The sequence below is a fragment of the Microcebus murinus genome, chromosome 11 (assembly GCF_040939455.1).
Source record: "Microcebus murinus isolate Inina chromosome 11, M.murinus_Inina_mat1.0, whole genome shotgun sequence".
Taxonomy (NCBI): Eukaryota; Metazoa; Chordata; class Mammalia; order Primates; family Cheirogaleidae; genus Microcebus; species Microcebus murinus.
Window position 1 is genome coordinate 92,704,797 of NC_134114.1, and position 15,399 is coordinate 92,720,195.

Here is a 15,399-nt window from a genome sequence, read left to right on the forward strand (position 1 = left end):
GTTTCTATAAATCAAATGATATAGTATGGACCCTTTTGCTCTGGATTCTTTCACTCAGCATAATTATTTTGAAATTCATCCATGTTACCTCAATGTGTGTATTATTCTTTTTATTGTTGAATGGTGTTCAACTGTGTGTGCATCTATATGTGCATCTATATGCACACACATCCATGCAGTAAATTGTGATACACACACACAAACACATCACAGTTTATTCACTTGCCTACTCAATGGAATTTTGCATTATTTCTATATTTGGGCTATTACAAGTAAAAATTCTCTGATTGTTCATGCACAAGTCTTCCATTTCTTTATTGATCTAGGAGGAGAAAGCCTATATTACGTGGTGGATTTATAATTTCTTAAAACACTGCCAAACTATTTCTAAAGTGGTCATACCATTTTACATTCCCACCAGTGATGTTTGAGAGTTCCTGTTGCTCTACATCCTAGTCAGCACATAGTATGACTTTTTAATTGTAGCCATTTGAGTAAGTGTATAATGAAATTACATTGTAGTTTTAATTTATCATTCCCTGATGACTGATGACATTGAACATATTTTGTTCAATGCTTATTTGCTATCCACATATCTTTCTAAATGAAATACTTAGATCATTTGCCCACTTTTTATTTATTTTTACCTATTGAGTGTGGAGTGTTCTTTATATACTCTAGATAAAAGTCCTTTATAAAATATGTAGTTTAAAAAATTTTTCTTTTCATATGTGGTTTCTCTTTTTACTGTCTTCACAGTGTATTTTGAAGAGCACAAGTTTTACTGTTGATTCAGTCCAATTTTGTCAACATATTTTTATATGGATTTTGGTTTTAGTCTGACATCAAGAAATCTCTGCCTAACCAAAGGTCACAAAGTTTTCATCCTGTGTTTTGTTGTGTGTTTTAGATTTTACATTTAGATATATGAGCCATTTTGCATTGATTTTATATGTGGTGTTAGATATAGGTCTAAGCGATGCATGTGTATGTGTGTGTGTGTGTGTGTTGTATATCAAAATCCAATTATACAGACACAATTTGTTGGGAAAACTACCTTTCCCTCACTGAAATGCCTTTGCAACTTTGTGAGACATCATCTCTCCACATATGTGTGAGTCTATTTTTTAATTCTATTCTGATTACTAAACATCATGTTTAGTTGTAATGTATAAATGTACAACTACAATTTAAGAAAAGTGTAAAATGAGAAAAATAGCAGTAATCAGGTATATTAGAAAAGGAAAAGATTACTTTTGTTTGAGGTAATTATGGATGAATTCTCACAGAAGGTGTTATGGACTGAATTGTGCCTCTCCCCTTCAATTCGTATGTTGAAGCTCTAACCCTCAATGTGATCCTACTTACAGATACAGACTTTAGGGAGCTAATTAATGTTAAATAAGGTCATAATGGTGGCACCATAATCCAATAGGAAGAGACACTGGAGAGCTCGCTCACACATGTGCAGAGGAAAGGCCATGTAAGGTTGTGGCCACAAGAAGGCGGCTGTATACAAGCCAAGAAGAGAGCTCTCACTGGAAACTAATCCTGATGGCACCTTGATCTTGGACTTCCAGGCTCCCAAACAGTGAGAAATAAATTTTTGTTGTGTAAGCTACCCAGAACGGTATTTTGGTATGGTAGCCCAGCAGACTAATACAGTAGGGATTTGAGAAAGTCTTGAGGAACTTATAACTGAAAAATATGAGTCCCTCTTGACAGTGTTTGTGGATCCCTAGTTCCACTAATTGGAGCACTGTACTAGACAGGAAAAGTGTCTCAAACTGGTTGTGTTTAATGATAATAGCTTTGTCATTTCATACACCTAATAGCATTTCATTGATCAGTCCTTCAGGAATAAAATGGGGAGGCAATTTGATATATTGCTTTCTAGACAAGTTTACAGCCCAGTTGATAGAATACATAATTATCACTAGAGAAAACGTGCATAACTAATGACAGAAATTTAGCGGAACCACCTTTGTAAACAAATAAAATAATTTTTGAGATTGTAGCATTAAAAGAGGGAGGTGAGTTGAATTGAAAGTTATATATCTGGGACAAATGATTTCACATCAATATTGTGAAAATGAAAAAATACTAATCTCTAAAAACAAGAGCTTCTAAAGTTGCTGAGAGATTTTCACATAAAAGAATAACCAATACATAAGGAATTCCAAATTAAAGCAGATGATCATAAATACTGTAAATATGAACAGCTGGTGAGAAAAATTAACTTCTCTTGGGAGCTTTGGAAAGAATTCTTCAAAAGGATGGATGGAATTTAACCTGGTCTTGAGAAGCAGCACTTGAGAAAGCAGATGTGCCAGAGGAAGCACCACAGGCAAAGGAGAGAACATGGGCCAAGAAAAGGAAGAAAACAAATACTGGTCCCGAAGAGACTGTAGTGGCTTGAGAACTGAGGTCTCAGGAAGCAAAAGGTACAGTCAAGAGCCTTTAAGAGCTATATAGAAATTTTGCATTAATAATACATATTCTGAAACATTATGGAGTCATAATAACATCTTTCTACTGAATTAGAAGACACATTTTCCATAAAGCTCTACACTTATTATTTGACATTCTTTCCTATGTATCCATAAGAAGCATTTACAACCCACCTGGAGCTGAAAAAGTTCCTACACTCCAGGAACTCAATTTTAATGAGGGGAGGCAGACAAAGGAAACAATTACAATTCAGTGTATGAGCTAGTAATGGCAAACTACTTTCAGGCAACACTAGTCAAATGTAAAGTCAGCAGTTAAACCCATTTGTGATCAAACGACTTATCAAACTAAAAAATACCAATTCAAATACAAGTCAGACCTATTTTAAGTGGAGGACGGTATCATGAAGTTAAGGGCATTGCTCTGGACAGAGCTGGTCTCTCGAACAAATGCTCACAAGTAGGTGGCCTTGGTAACATGTGCTTTGGTCACAGTCTTGAAATTATTAATAATCTTAGTTTTGAATTTGAGTTTGAAGTCCAATGGGACAATGAGGTATGTGCCAAGCACTTAGTCTCATGTGTGGTCTTGACCCGCCCCCAGCTTCCTCAGATGGGTTCTCCAGCTTCCTGCTCCCTCCGTCCCCACTCATTTTAATGGTCAATACAAAAGGTGTGAACTACAAATTAATATATTATTTAATTCAGACACACTCCCTTAGGTCTTTTCTGCTTGTAGGCCAATACTTAAAACAACTATTTCCAAAGTCAAATGTGCATCCTGGTTTTGCCTCAAATGTTTATCATCTAAATTTAAACCTTTATGCGGTATACAGGAAAAGACGACCGCGTATCAGCTATAATGTGAGGCTCGAAACAAAAATTGTTGTGAGGTTGTAAAAAAGCCTGCTTAGAAACGCAGAAATCTTCACAAACACTAGATTTAAAATACCCGCCATTCAGGCTTTGACCCTTTCAAAAAATTTCACCCCCATTAGGAGACAAAAACCAAGGCCCCCTACAATGCCGATTCCAGTACGTACAAATGAATATAATAAAAACTACGTCTTGAAAACCTAAACATTTCAACTAATATCAGCTAACACTTTGACCTCTGGGAAACCCGCCCTCGCCTGGTTTCCATAGGAACGCGCAATTCCGGCGCATCGCCCTCTGCGCCGGAAGTTGCTGTTCCTCAGTTCCGTTCTTCCCTTCTGAGCGTCAGCGCTTCCTTTACGCAGGCGGAGGCTCAAGCGGACGGCGGGTGAGGTTTGGGCGGAAGAGGCTGCCGTTGGGGGGCGTGACGACGCAGCCGCGGTCTGTCAGAGTTCACGTGCCGCTGCCGCGGATCCTGCTCCTTGATCCACCATGGCCCAGCCTGGAACTCTGAACCTCAATAACGAGGTGAGCGCCGAGGTCTGGGACCCTGGGGCTGTCCGGGAGGGCCCTCATAGCCAGCCTCCCTGCGTCTTTCCGACGGACGCGTGGTCCGGCGGGCGCGGGGCGGAGCGTGCGGCTGGAGGAGCTTCTTTGTGGGCCCAGGCTGGTTTTCCTGAGCTCGGAGTCTGGCAGCGGGTAATCCCCCTTCTCGGTTGTTAGGTGACTCGAGCACGCGGCATGTGTCTGGTCCTCAGGCCCCACGAATGTTACCTGTGGGGACTTTGGGAAGATCATTTAATTTGTATGCGCAGTGTTCTCGGCTGTCAGTCTTCACAGGGTGGTTGTGAGAATTAAATTAACTGAGTTATGTAAAGTGTTTGCTTGCAAGTGCCTGACCCTTAATAAACTCTCTGTACGCATCACCTGCTTTTTATTGGCTGTCGAAAATGAAAGGGAGGTATCAAATTAGATAGAGATCGTATTGTTGTTTAGTATGTTCTTGATTCTTTGTGAGGATGCATGTTTTCATGTTTAATTGGCTTTGTGTCTTATTTACAAAGTTTCCAATGTTTCAAAGCTTTCTTTACATTTGTATATAGTAAAATCTATCAGTTTTAAAAATTCAATCTTCGTTTCCTTTTTAGTTGACAAGTAATAATTTCACATATTTGTGGAATACTGAGTGATATTTTGACATGTGGATATAATGTGTAATGATAAAATCAGGGTAATTCATTTTTTTCTATTGGTTTATTTCATTGCGTTTGTGTTTAGATTACATTACACCATTAAATACATATTTTCTTTGGGAAAAAAAAAAGCTGTTGCTGAAATTGCTTACCTTGAATTAGACCGTGTACCCTCAGTAACGCATTTGCTCCTCCAGTTACTGTCCCATTTTTCTGCTTCCATACAGCAAAACTTCAAGAAAGAGCTGTTTGTACTGCTGTCCTCAATTCCTTTTTTTCTGGCTCTTTCTTAAATCCAGTCTTATCAGATATTTGCCCTCACCACCACCTCCTCCATAACGTATTTATGTCACCAGGCTACCATTTCTTCCACTTACCCCTTTCCAGTTTCCGCTTCTGTTCAACGAAGTAATGTTCAAACTCTTGAAGTAAGCTAGAAAAGCAAGTATCAAATGAGGCCCTCACAGCTACAGACAGCAAAGCTTTGTCATCCTCACTTGGTGTATGAGCAAGTCACTGTTCAGATTACATAGTTGTCTAAGACATGCTTTATATTTTATGGTAACCTCTACTCAGGTAGGAAGGCTTAAACAACACTCACCTATGATACAGAACGATGTATGAAAAGTGCCCCAAAAAACTAGTAGTGCAGAAAAGTTTCCAAAGAAGGCAAAATGAAGTGGGTGGTATTTTTCCTTGGTCTGCAGGAATCTTACACAGGCATTGCAGTCAGTGATTCCGTAAAGGGACAAGAAAATGTTCCAAGCAGAGGGACTACTATAAGCAGAAAAGGGGTAGTAGTAGGAAACTTTTTAGATGGTGTAGGGATAATTCTTCATTGATACAGACTTGTGGTATGAAGTAGAAAGTAAAACTGAAATATGTTACTTCTTACTGCCTAATTGGGTCGATTTCAGTAGGCAGTGAAATACAGGATATACTGAAGAGGGAAATTGAAGGCATTTGTTATGGTATTCATACATTAAGCTTGTGCTTTGTGCCAGACAGCATTTGGTGAGCTATTAATATTTTCCATTTATATTACCTGTAATATATAAAAGATATTAACTCAGAGTGATAAATTTGGGAATTCAACACTAGTGTGTTTCTTGTCCAATTTTGAAATGACTTTGATTGTGGAAATGATAGGGAATCAGTCCTTTAAGACTTGCTGTTAGCTAAGTTCCAAGCTTCTTTAAACAGTTAAAATTTGACCTTTAAGAAGCTCTCACTAACTCACCTCAGTCTAGATTAGGCATCTATTCTTTGTGCAACCAAAGTGCTTTCTACTCTGAAAACACTTATTTACCTGTCTCTGTCTTCCTGTGTTTATGTGTCTATCACCTGCAACATATATGCTCTATAAATGTTTGCTGGATGACAGAATGAATTTATCAAATCAGGAAGTGTACATATTCCGCACTAACATCCAATATGTTCTAATATGAAGAGCATAAAAAGGACAGAATAAAAATAGAGCTGTTGGAGGATGTTATAATTTAAAATACTAATAGATGGGGGTAAAAAATGACTAAGGGAAAGGCAAATTTATCTACATAAAAATTGAATAACATACCGAAGAAAAAAGGACAAGCAGCCAGGTGCAGTGGCTCGCACCCATAATCCCAACACGTTTGGAGACCGAGGCAGGAGACTCGCTTGAGGCCAAGAGTTGAGACCAGCCTGGGCAACAGTGAAACCGCATCTCTACAAAAAATTTTACAAATTAGCAAGGCGTGGTGGCACGTGGCTGTAGTCCTAGCTACTAAGGAGGCTGAGGTAGGAGGATTGCTTGATTGCAGTACAGGGGCATGATCAAAGCTCACTGTAGCCTAGGCAACAGAGCAAGACCCTATCTCAGAAAAAAAAGAAAATGACCACCATCTAGGAAAAAAAATGACAATATGACAAAGGCCTAATATCATTACTGTAAAATAGTTCATGGAAAATAAGAAAAACCGACTCAGAAAATGGACAGAAAATAACTTCAAAGAGGAGTTATATCTGAGAATGGGCATATGATAGCAAAAATTTACAATGTTCTTTCCACCACCATAGCTATCATAGTTCAAATTACGTTTTCAACCTTGCCTCCCAACTACTTACATTGACTCTTCTCAGACTTTAATCTGATCTCCATACTGCAGCTGGAGTGTTCTCTTCAGAATGTGCATCTTGCTTAAAACCCATTTGGTGGCATCCTGTTGATTTCGGTAAAAACCAATCCAAACAAGGTCAGTCTCTCTACTTTATGTTGTCTCTTAACCCTCAATCTTTGTACTTCATCTGCACTGGGTTTCCTTTGCCACCAGCGTATCCCTCTTACAGATCTTTGGCACAAGCTGTTCCTTTGACTTGAGACTCCTTTTTCTCTCAATAGTCCCATTTAATACCTACTCTTACTTCATTTGTCACTTTCTTAGGGAAACCATTCTTGATTTTCATTTACCCCTTTTATAAGCTCTCACCATATTCTTCTTTTTATCAGCACTTGTAACAGTGCTTCATGTTAGAGTTTATGTGTAAATGTATGAGAGATATTTCTTATCCCCTTCACCTGACGATAAATTTTTGTTCATCATCATCATATCCCTGATACCTGTCTGTTAAATGAATAACATGAAGCATCATTTTTATGGTTCTTAATGTCTTAGATTAGCTCTTCTAAATTGGAATTTAGGGATGTATTTCAGAGGTCCTATCCTATAACTGCCTGAAATTAACATGTAAATCTGTGTTTATAAGTCTGTCTCTGTGGGGAAAAGAGTCCGTATGTTTCGTCAGGTTTGCAAAGGTTTATAGATCACTATGGTACTGTCTTTGAGGTATTGGTACTCACACTTATGACTTTATTTTATAGAAATCCTTATTTCAGAATTTTTACTTATAGCTTTTTCTTTTTAAAAGTCACATGATTTAATTTTATAGCAATATTTTACAATGTGTTTAATTTCACAGAATGTCTTCTGTGAAAATAAAAGCCTGCCTGCAGAGGCACCCATTATATTATGCCAGCTTTCAATGTTTTCTACCCTTAATAATTCTATTCTTAGAAAAATTTTCCTCAGGATAGAAGCTAAATAACTAATATACTTTCTGACTCCAGGTTCTTGAAATACATTTATTCTTGTGAAACAAAGTAAAATTTTACCTTTTCTAAAAAATAAACCATCACTTTTTGCTTCGTATTATGATTATTTGTTGCATATTTTATCTTCCCCAATCCTTTATGTACATTTTGAAAGGAGAATTTTAACTGCTTTATTATAGCAATTTTCCTAACCTCTAGCATAGTACCTTGTCTGTGCCTAATAATAAGTAGAGATATATTGGGTAGATGAAAGTATGGATAGCACAGCTGTGACAACTAATGTTCAGATGAAAGGAAAAAAATCTCCTAAATGTGGACTTGTTCTCTCCTTTTCCATTAGAATCAGAGAATGTAGGATGCACAATTGAAAATAATGCCACAGCATTTAGTGAATTGCAAAAATAGATTTTCTCTACTCATTTGAATTTTTGGGTAGCAATCATATGTAAAAATCAAAATTAAGAGGTAAGCCAATCTGATGCAGTACTTTAATTTTATAGGAGGGTCAGGGCCTTTGTATAAAACTGACATTATTTATTTTTTGGTAAATAATTACCAATAAGCCCATTAGAAAATTGTTTTCCATTTCTTTTAAGACAGTAAAGGTGGAAACTGAGGTGCCAAAGAACAAAATGATTTTCTTCCACATGTTATAAAAGATAAGAATGTCAAGAATCATGTGTATGTACTTAATGAAGTTACAAAACTTCTTTGTCATGATTGGGTGGTATAGTACTTTTTAAGAATTTTTTTCTAAATTACAGTCTATAAGAAGAGAACCAGTTTGTTTTTGGTTATTAAACCCTTCTGGAAAGTTTTGCTAGGTGGCAGCATATGCTCAATAATAGCTAAGTTGTAGATAATTACTAAGTATTCTAGATTTTTTAGATTGTTGCTAATCAGAAATAAAAAGTATAATTCAACAATAAATGACACAAATGGCCAAATTAGAGTCCTCTTTATAAAACCATAGTTAATTATGTTAGCTATGAAATACTTCAAATATATGGAAAATAATATAACAAATGTCCTTGTTATCTACTTTCTCTATTTAACAAATGTCAGTGTTTTGCCATCTCTTAATGTTTAATTCCACCCCCATTCTTTTCTACCTGTTATTCTTTTAGTTTGTGTTTTTCTAATATTTTTTATAATTTTAATAACATATGTATGTATACCCAGTATATAGTATCATGTTGTATATTTTTAAACTTTGCATTTGTGGTCTCATACAGTATATGTGTGATATCATTCTACAAGCCCCAGTAGTCTCCCCTTAATCTGTAGAGAATACATTTCAAGACCCACGCTGCGTGCCTAAAGCTTCAGACAGTACCGAACCCTATGTTCACTGTTTTTTCCTATACACTAATAGGCAGGTAGCATTTATAGCATGGACACAGTGGACAAAGAGGTAATTCACATCCCTTTGGGGTGAAGTGGGATAATGTGAGATTTTTGTCTTGCTACTCAGAGTGGCTCGCAATTTAAAATTTATAAATTATTTATTTCTGAAATTGTCCATTTAATTTTTTTGGACCACAGCTGACCATGGATGACTGCAACCACTGAGAATGAAACTGCAGATAAGGGGACTTATTTTTACCAAAACATTATTCTCAAAGTTTATCCATGTTTATACATGCAGATCTCCTGCACTGATTTAAAATACTGCATTGCTATTTGCTTTATTTATATATAATATTTTATTTCATGCAACATTTTGTAAGAATGCTGCAATGAATAATCTTGTGTATAGCCTTTTCCTATTGTTAAAAGTGTCTTCTGATAGACTCCTAGAAGTGGGATTTGTCTTAAATCTTGCCAAATTTTCTTCCAGAGGAATATACCAATATGCATTTGTATCAGCAATATATGAAAGTACCTGTTTCCTCACAGCCTTGTGAACAGAATATGCCATCCCTCTTTTTTTAAATTTATTTATCTGATAGGTAAATAATGAATAACCAGAAGTTTTAACTACTCTTAGAAACACAGATATACTTAGATTTTTCTTAGCACTGCAAGTTCTCCTAGAACAATGCTAGTTCATGGAATAATTGTTTTCTTATAACCACAGATTTTTGTTACAGGCTAATTCAAATACATGGCAAAGTCAGTGCATTACCAGTCAAGGCTCATTAGTTGACCAGCTAGCAGATTGCCAGCCAAGAGTCAGTTCAAAGTAGCATTTAATTTTGTCTACAAACCAAAGTCTGCCATCAGCTTTGAGCATCAGAAACTTGCTATCATTGTCACCTCAAAAGCTCATTCTTTCCAAAGCAAATTCACATTAAACATAAGCTTTTAAGAGAGTGTATAAATGAGAAACCTAGTTTATTAAGAAATATATCTAAGATAGACAATAATGCTCATATTGTAGAACACATTCTTTTCCTGACCATTGATCATCAGCTGCTTGGAATGTGGAACTACAGAAAGGGGTTTTAGTTACATGATTCCGCGTTGGGCTGTGATACATCTATCCCCATAATCGAGTTATTCCAGAATAGATTGGATTTCTAAAGTCTCTGAGCTGGGGAACCCTTTATTTGGAATTTCCTTGAGTCGGGCAGTGCCAGTTTTTGATCTCTGTGGTTCCGTTTGCTGTGTTTATGTTGACTCTTCCCAATCTGCTCACATAGTCTTTTCCCAAATAGCTATATTTGATTTCTACTTTATTTATGATCATATTTTTGTACAGTCTACCCAAGAGGTACCCTGTGTTCAGATTTTAGCAGGTTAATTCTGCGGACATCTGCCTAAATTCTAGGTGACAGCTCACTGTCAGCATATGTGTATTCTGTGTGTAAGCTTTAACTCTTTTCCTTCTGATCTTATATATTATCTTAAATGCATTTTCTTGCTGTTTAGAAGCCCTCAGCTTGACTTTGTCAGTCTTGGTAATGATAGCTTACAGATTTTTTCCTTCAGTTTTTGTCTTCAAACTCTCCTTCTACTTCTCTTTTACTTTCTCCTCTGTCAGCATATTTCATTTCCATTGTTATGCCTCTATTTTGTCCTTGCTCACATTATTACTCTCTTCTTCTTTCCTTCTCAACAGTGATCACAATTCTGACATTTATAGTTCTGCTTTTGATGGGAGAATTTGCCAAAGTGTATTTATTGCCAGTGCATTGGTCTTCTGGCAGTATTGGGTGTTTTAAGACCACTTGTTGATTTCTGAGTTTTCTGTCAACCAACTTGATAATTCCTGGGTGACAAATGAATTGACAACCTTATAAATCCTAACTAAAAGTCATCAGTTTTACAAAAATAATTCTAAATGTTTGAAGAAAGCTAAGTCCTTGGAGAGGACAGTTGTGAGAAAAATAAAATTTTAATTGCATTTTAACATAAAGTGAATATGTGGTTTTATACCCAAACTTTTTAAATCTACCTATACACAAATACTGAAAAAGTTAATAAGCTAGAAAAGTGTATTTTGGTATTGGCATGAAACTAAGTACATGAAGCATTCCATTTGCTTTTAGAATTCCCTTTTCCAGTAATGACAAACATAGTACTTCTTAAATTGGAATTTTAAAATTGGAGACTAGCTTTCCCATGATTGGAATGTACCCAAGGACCAACTCTGCCCATTGCAATTTATTAGTTAAGTTTGGTTAACAGTGGTTAACAAATGGTATGTTATCATCTCATGCACCTGCAAAGGTCAGCATTAGAAACATTTGTTAATGTGTTTTAATGCATAGTTTATTGCTTGCTATTTATTTTATGATGACTCAACTTTCAAAAAGTTAAGTCATTCTTAACTATAGTTTTGCTTATAAAATGTAGTAATTCTTTTTTTTCACTTAAACCTTGTCTAAATGACTTTTCATTTATGCAAGTATGATTTTTTTTCTAAAGGAATCTAAATTTGAAACAAATTTCAAAGAGATTAACATAGATAGTGAGAAAGAAACTTGATTACTCCACATTCTTTTAATATATTATGCATTGGGAACAGTGAATGAACAGTGCACATTGCCATATTTCTGGTCATTTATTTAACAAATATTTATTGAACACATACTGGGTGCCATGTACTGTGTTAGGTGTCAAGATGCAATGTTTAATAAAACCACTGGGGGAAAGATATATTAAACATAATAAGATTAAAAGTAAAATATTAAGGGTCATGATAAGTTCCAGATGACTAGGTACCTAAGGTTCTGTTAGTGGGGAATTTGTGACCCTCTCAGGGAAGCCAGAAAAGACCTTCCTTGGAAATGACAGTTGATCCTAAATCAACAGATATTAGCAAGGTAACATGGGAAGAAAAAATATTACTACTAAAGGAAGTGGCAGCTGTAAAGGGTTTATGGTAGATGTGAGCATAGTGAGGACAAGGGATGAAAAGTGGCCATCCTAAGAGCAATAAGTAACCATTAAAGAGAATTAAATAAAGGTGTGGCATCAGATCTATGCATCAAAAAATTTTATTCTGACTGCATTATGGATAAGAATAGGTGTAGAGAAACTAGTTAGCAGTAACTCAGCCAAGATTGCTAACAGGTCAAGGTAGAAGAAAAGTGTACAATTTAAAGATAATTAGTAGATAAAATGTATTGGTTATAGATTCATATGGAGCGATTTAGGAGAGCTACTACAGTGACTCTTAGGTTTATAACTAAAAGAATTATTCCATTCCTTGAAATATGAAACACCAAAAGGGGCAGGGCTATAGTTGGGGGTGAATAACATGAATTCAAGTATGAATTTGAGATGATTTTGAGCATACTCAAAAAGAAATATTAGGCAGTTGCACCTTTAGGTCTGGAGCTAAAAGGTGAGATCTCAGCCAAAGGCAGAATTTTTGAGTCATCTTTGTTTAGGTACAACTTAAACCAATATGTGCATACAGGATCTCTTAAGGCTAAAAAGCATATTGTGAAAAGAAGCACTGGCCGAATACTGCCCCTTGAATTCTAACATTTCATGGTTGGGTAGAGATGGATAGTCTTTAAAGAAGACCAAGATTCATGGAAAAACCAAGGGAAGAATGTTTCAAGAAGGAAGAAGCAGTCAACAAAGTCAAATGCTGCTGAGATATTAAGTCAAATGAAGCCAAAAAAAAAAAAAAAATCACTGGTGTCCTTAGTTCCATTTGTTGTAGCTCTTAGTATACTAATGAGAATGGAAATCAAACTGGAATTGTATGGCATGCAGAAATGGAGACAGTGAGTTTGGACATCTTTTTCTAAATGCTTAGCTCTCAGGGCAGTTAAAGAGATGGTGCTTCTAGTGAATCATGTAGTATGGATGTTTTGTTTGTCTTGTATTTAGTCAAAATGACTCAGACACGTTTAAAATCAGTGGGAAATGAATCCATTAAGAGGAGCAGAATGACAGTGCTACAGTAAGAGGGACAATCCATAGTAAAGGTTCCAGGAAGGCAGAAGAGGATGGACTCTTAAACACAACTAAGAGATTAGATTATACGTAGGGATGTTTCTTATATTGTAACTATTAATAGAGAAGGAGGGTAATGCAAGTAAATTGGCATTCATGGTAGTGGAAAGAGATGCTGATAGTTCCCAACTGATACTTGTTTTTTCCATGAAATTGAAAGAGAGGAGGGAGACCAGAGGGTTTCAGAGAGTGGACAAAAGCTAAAAATAGTGATTGTAGAGCAAATTGACCAAAAAATACAATAGGATTCCTACAAAGTGTTGGGGTCCATTTGAGGTTAGTTATGATGAATTTATAGTAGACAGCATGTTGCAAGCCTCTCCTAGCTATTGGTGTGCAATCATGAAGAACCCAGAATGTTACTTTCATTCAAGATTAATGTTTGACTAACCAAAGGGATAGTGTTGATCATATATCTAAACTGGATAAAAGGAAGAATATTAAAAAGAAGAAGATTGATTATTTAAAAGAAAGTGTGGGAGTCAGCGAACTGGTAGACCCAAGAAGTCAAAGATGGTTGTGGTAGGTGGAGTTTAACAAGCAAGCTTATAGAAGAAGTTGTGATCACCATACGGAATATTTGAATTAATGGTTTTAGAAATAGAATAGTTATAAGTGATGGATGAGGTTTACAGTGAAACTGTGGAAGTAAGTGGCTGAGATGGAATAGATTAGGCCATTAAAAAAGAAGCTAAGAAGTAAGGATATAATTTTTGGGTGGGCTATCAAATGGACATGTAAGTCACTCAAAATGATGACAGAACTTAGGATGGAAAGAAATTATAAGTTGTTTGCCAATATCTTCAGTGAATAAGAGAGTGAATAGCATTAATGAAGGGTAAGAGAAGATGTTACAACCAAATGCAAGAGCCTTGAAGAAATAGGATGATGTGGTATTGCTATTTTGACAAAAGGAATTTGGGGGGTTGTGTGTGTGCCAGGCACAGAAAATAATAGATATTGCAAGGATCCTGTTTTCTAGAAAGCTCACAGTCTGTAGAAAAAGACAGCCACATGAGCAATTAGTGAGATAAATGCTTTACTATCAGACTATAAAGTGTAATGGGGACACCAGGGATAGAGTGGTTATCTCTAACTGAAGAATTCGTTAAAGATTTCACTGGAAAGACTATATCAGAACTTAATTTGATGTAGTTCTTAAAGTGGAAAAGAGGAAGAAAGACATTTCAGGAGGAGTTATAAGATATATGACTCCCCAAAATGGTAGATAAAACATAAACTTAGTGATAACATGCCATTTGTACTGAATGCTATTATAATGTGTAGTTCTTTGTAATTAGAATATTTCCATGTCTTGACCTGTTCTATTGACGTGATCCTTGACATGTTCTATTATTTGTTCTTGGAGTTCAGCATTGTTCTCTGGTGGGGTGATTTAAAGTATGTACCTGTGCGTATGTGCGTGCTCCCTTGTGTATGTGGATGCTCCCATGTGTATGTGCATGCACATGTGCTTGCACATAATGTGTGCTTGTGTTTGTGGAGTTTCTTTTAAAGTTATGCTTGAAATAATTTATGGCTAAAAAATAAGCACAAAGGTTGCTTTATAAATAAATAAAATAAATCATGTTCTTGCAATTTTTGTTAATTCTCAAACACTCATTCAGTAAATTAAATTCCTATCATTATGGGTAGGTTTTTTGGGGCTCTGTTTTAAACTTCAGGAAAAAGATCATTTTATCAAAAAGACACTTGGACTCAAATGTTTCTCACAGAACAGTTCACAATTGCAAAGATGTAAAAGCAACCCAAGTGCCCATCAATACACGAATGGATGAGTAAAATGTGGTGTGTGTATATCATGGAATATTACTGAGTCATAAAAAATGGTGAACTAATACCTTTTATAACAACCTGGATAGAACTGGAGACAATTCTTTTAAGTGAAGTATCTTAAGAATGGAAAAACAAACACCACGTATACCCACTATTAAATTGGAATTAATCAATCAACATTCATGGGCACATATGGAAGAAAAACTCAACGGAAACCAAGCAGGTGGTGTAAGGGAGGAGGAGGTGGGTAAATGCACACTATCTGGGTGATGGGCACACTTATAACTTTAATTCAAACTACACAAAAGCAATTCATATAACCACAACATTTGTACCCCCGTAATATTCTGAAATTAAAAAATAAAAATAAACTTCAGGAATACAAACATGAATATGATAGTCTCTGATCTTAAGGAACTCACAGTTTATTATGTTCCAAGCTCACCAAGAGGTAAAGGTAACATTAAAATATTGATCACTGGGAATGCTGTGACTTTATAAGAAATCATAACTTGTTCCTCTTAAGCCCTCTGACTCATTTTTAGACTGTTATTCCTTCACTGTTTATGGAAAA

The 15,399-nt window shown here is 35.9% G+C and overlaps 1 protein-coding gene across 1 annotated transcript in view; it reads left to right on the forward strand.

Annotated features, from left to right (window-relative positions):
- Positions 1-3,670: 3,670 nt before the first annotated feature.
- Positions 3,671-15,399, forward strand: part of SRFBP1 (serum response factor binding protein 1) — a 54,125-nt gene continuing 42,396 nt past the window's right edge. Inside the window, exon 1 of the mRNA XM_012788574.3 lies at positions 3,671-3,854. Within this exon, the coding sequence (XP_012644028.2) occupies positions 3,819-3,854 (36 nt within the window). The 5' untranslated portion in view covers positions 3,671-3,818. The remainder of the gene's footprint in view (positions 3,855-15,399) is intronic.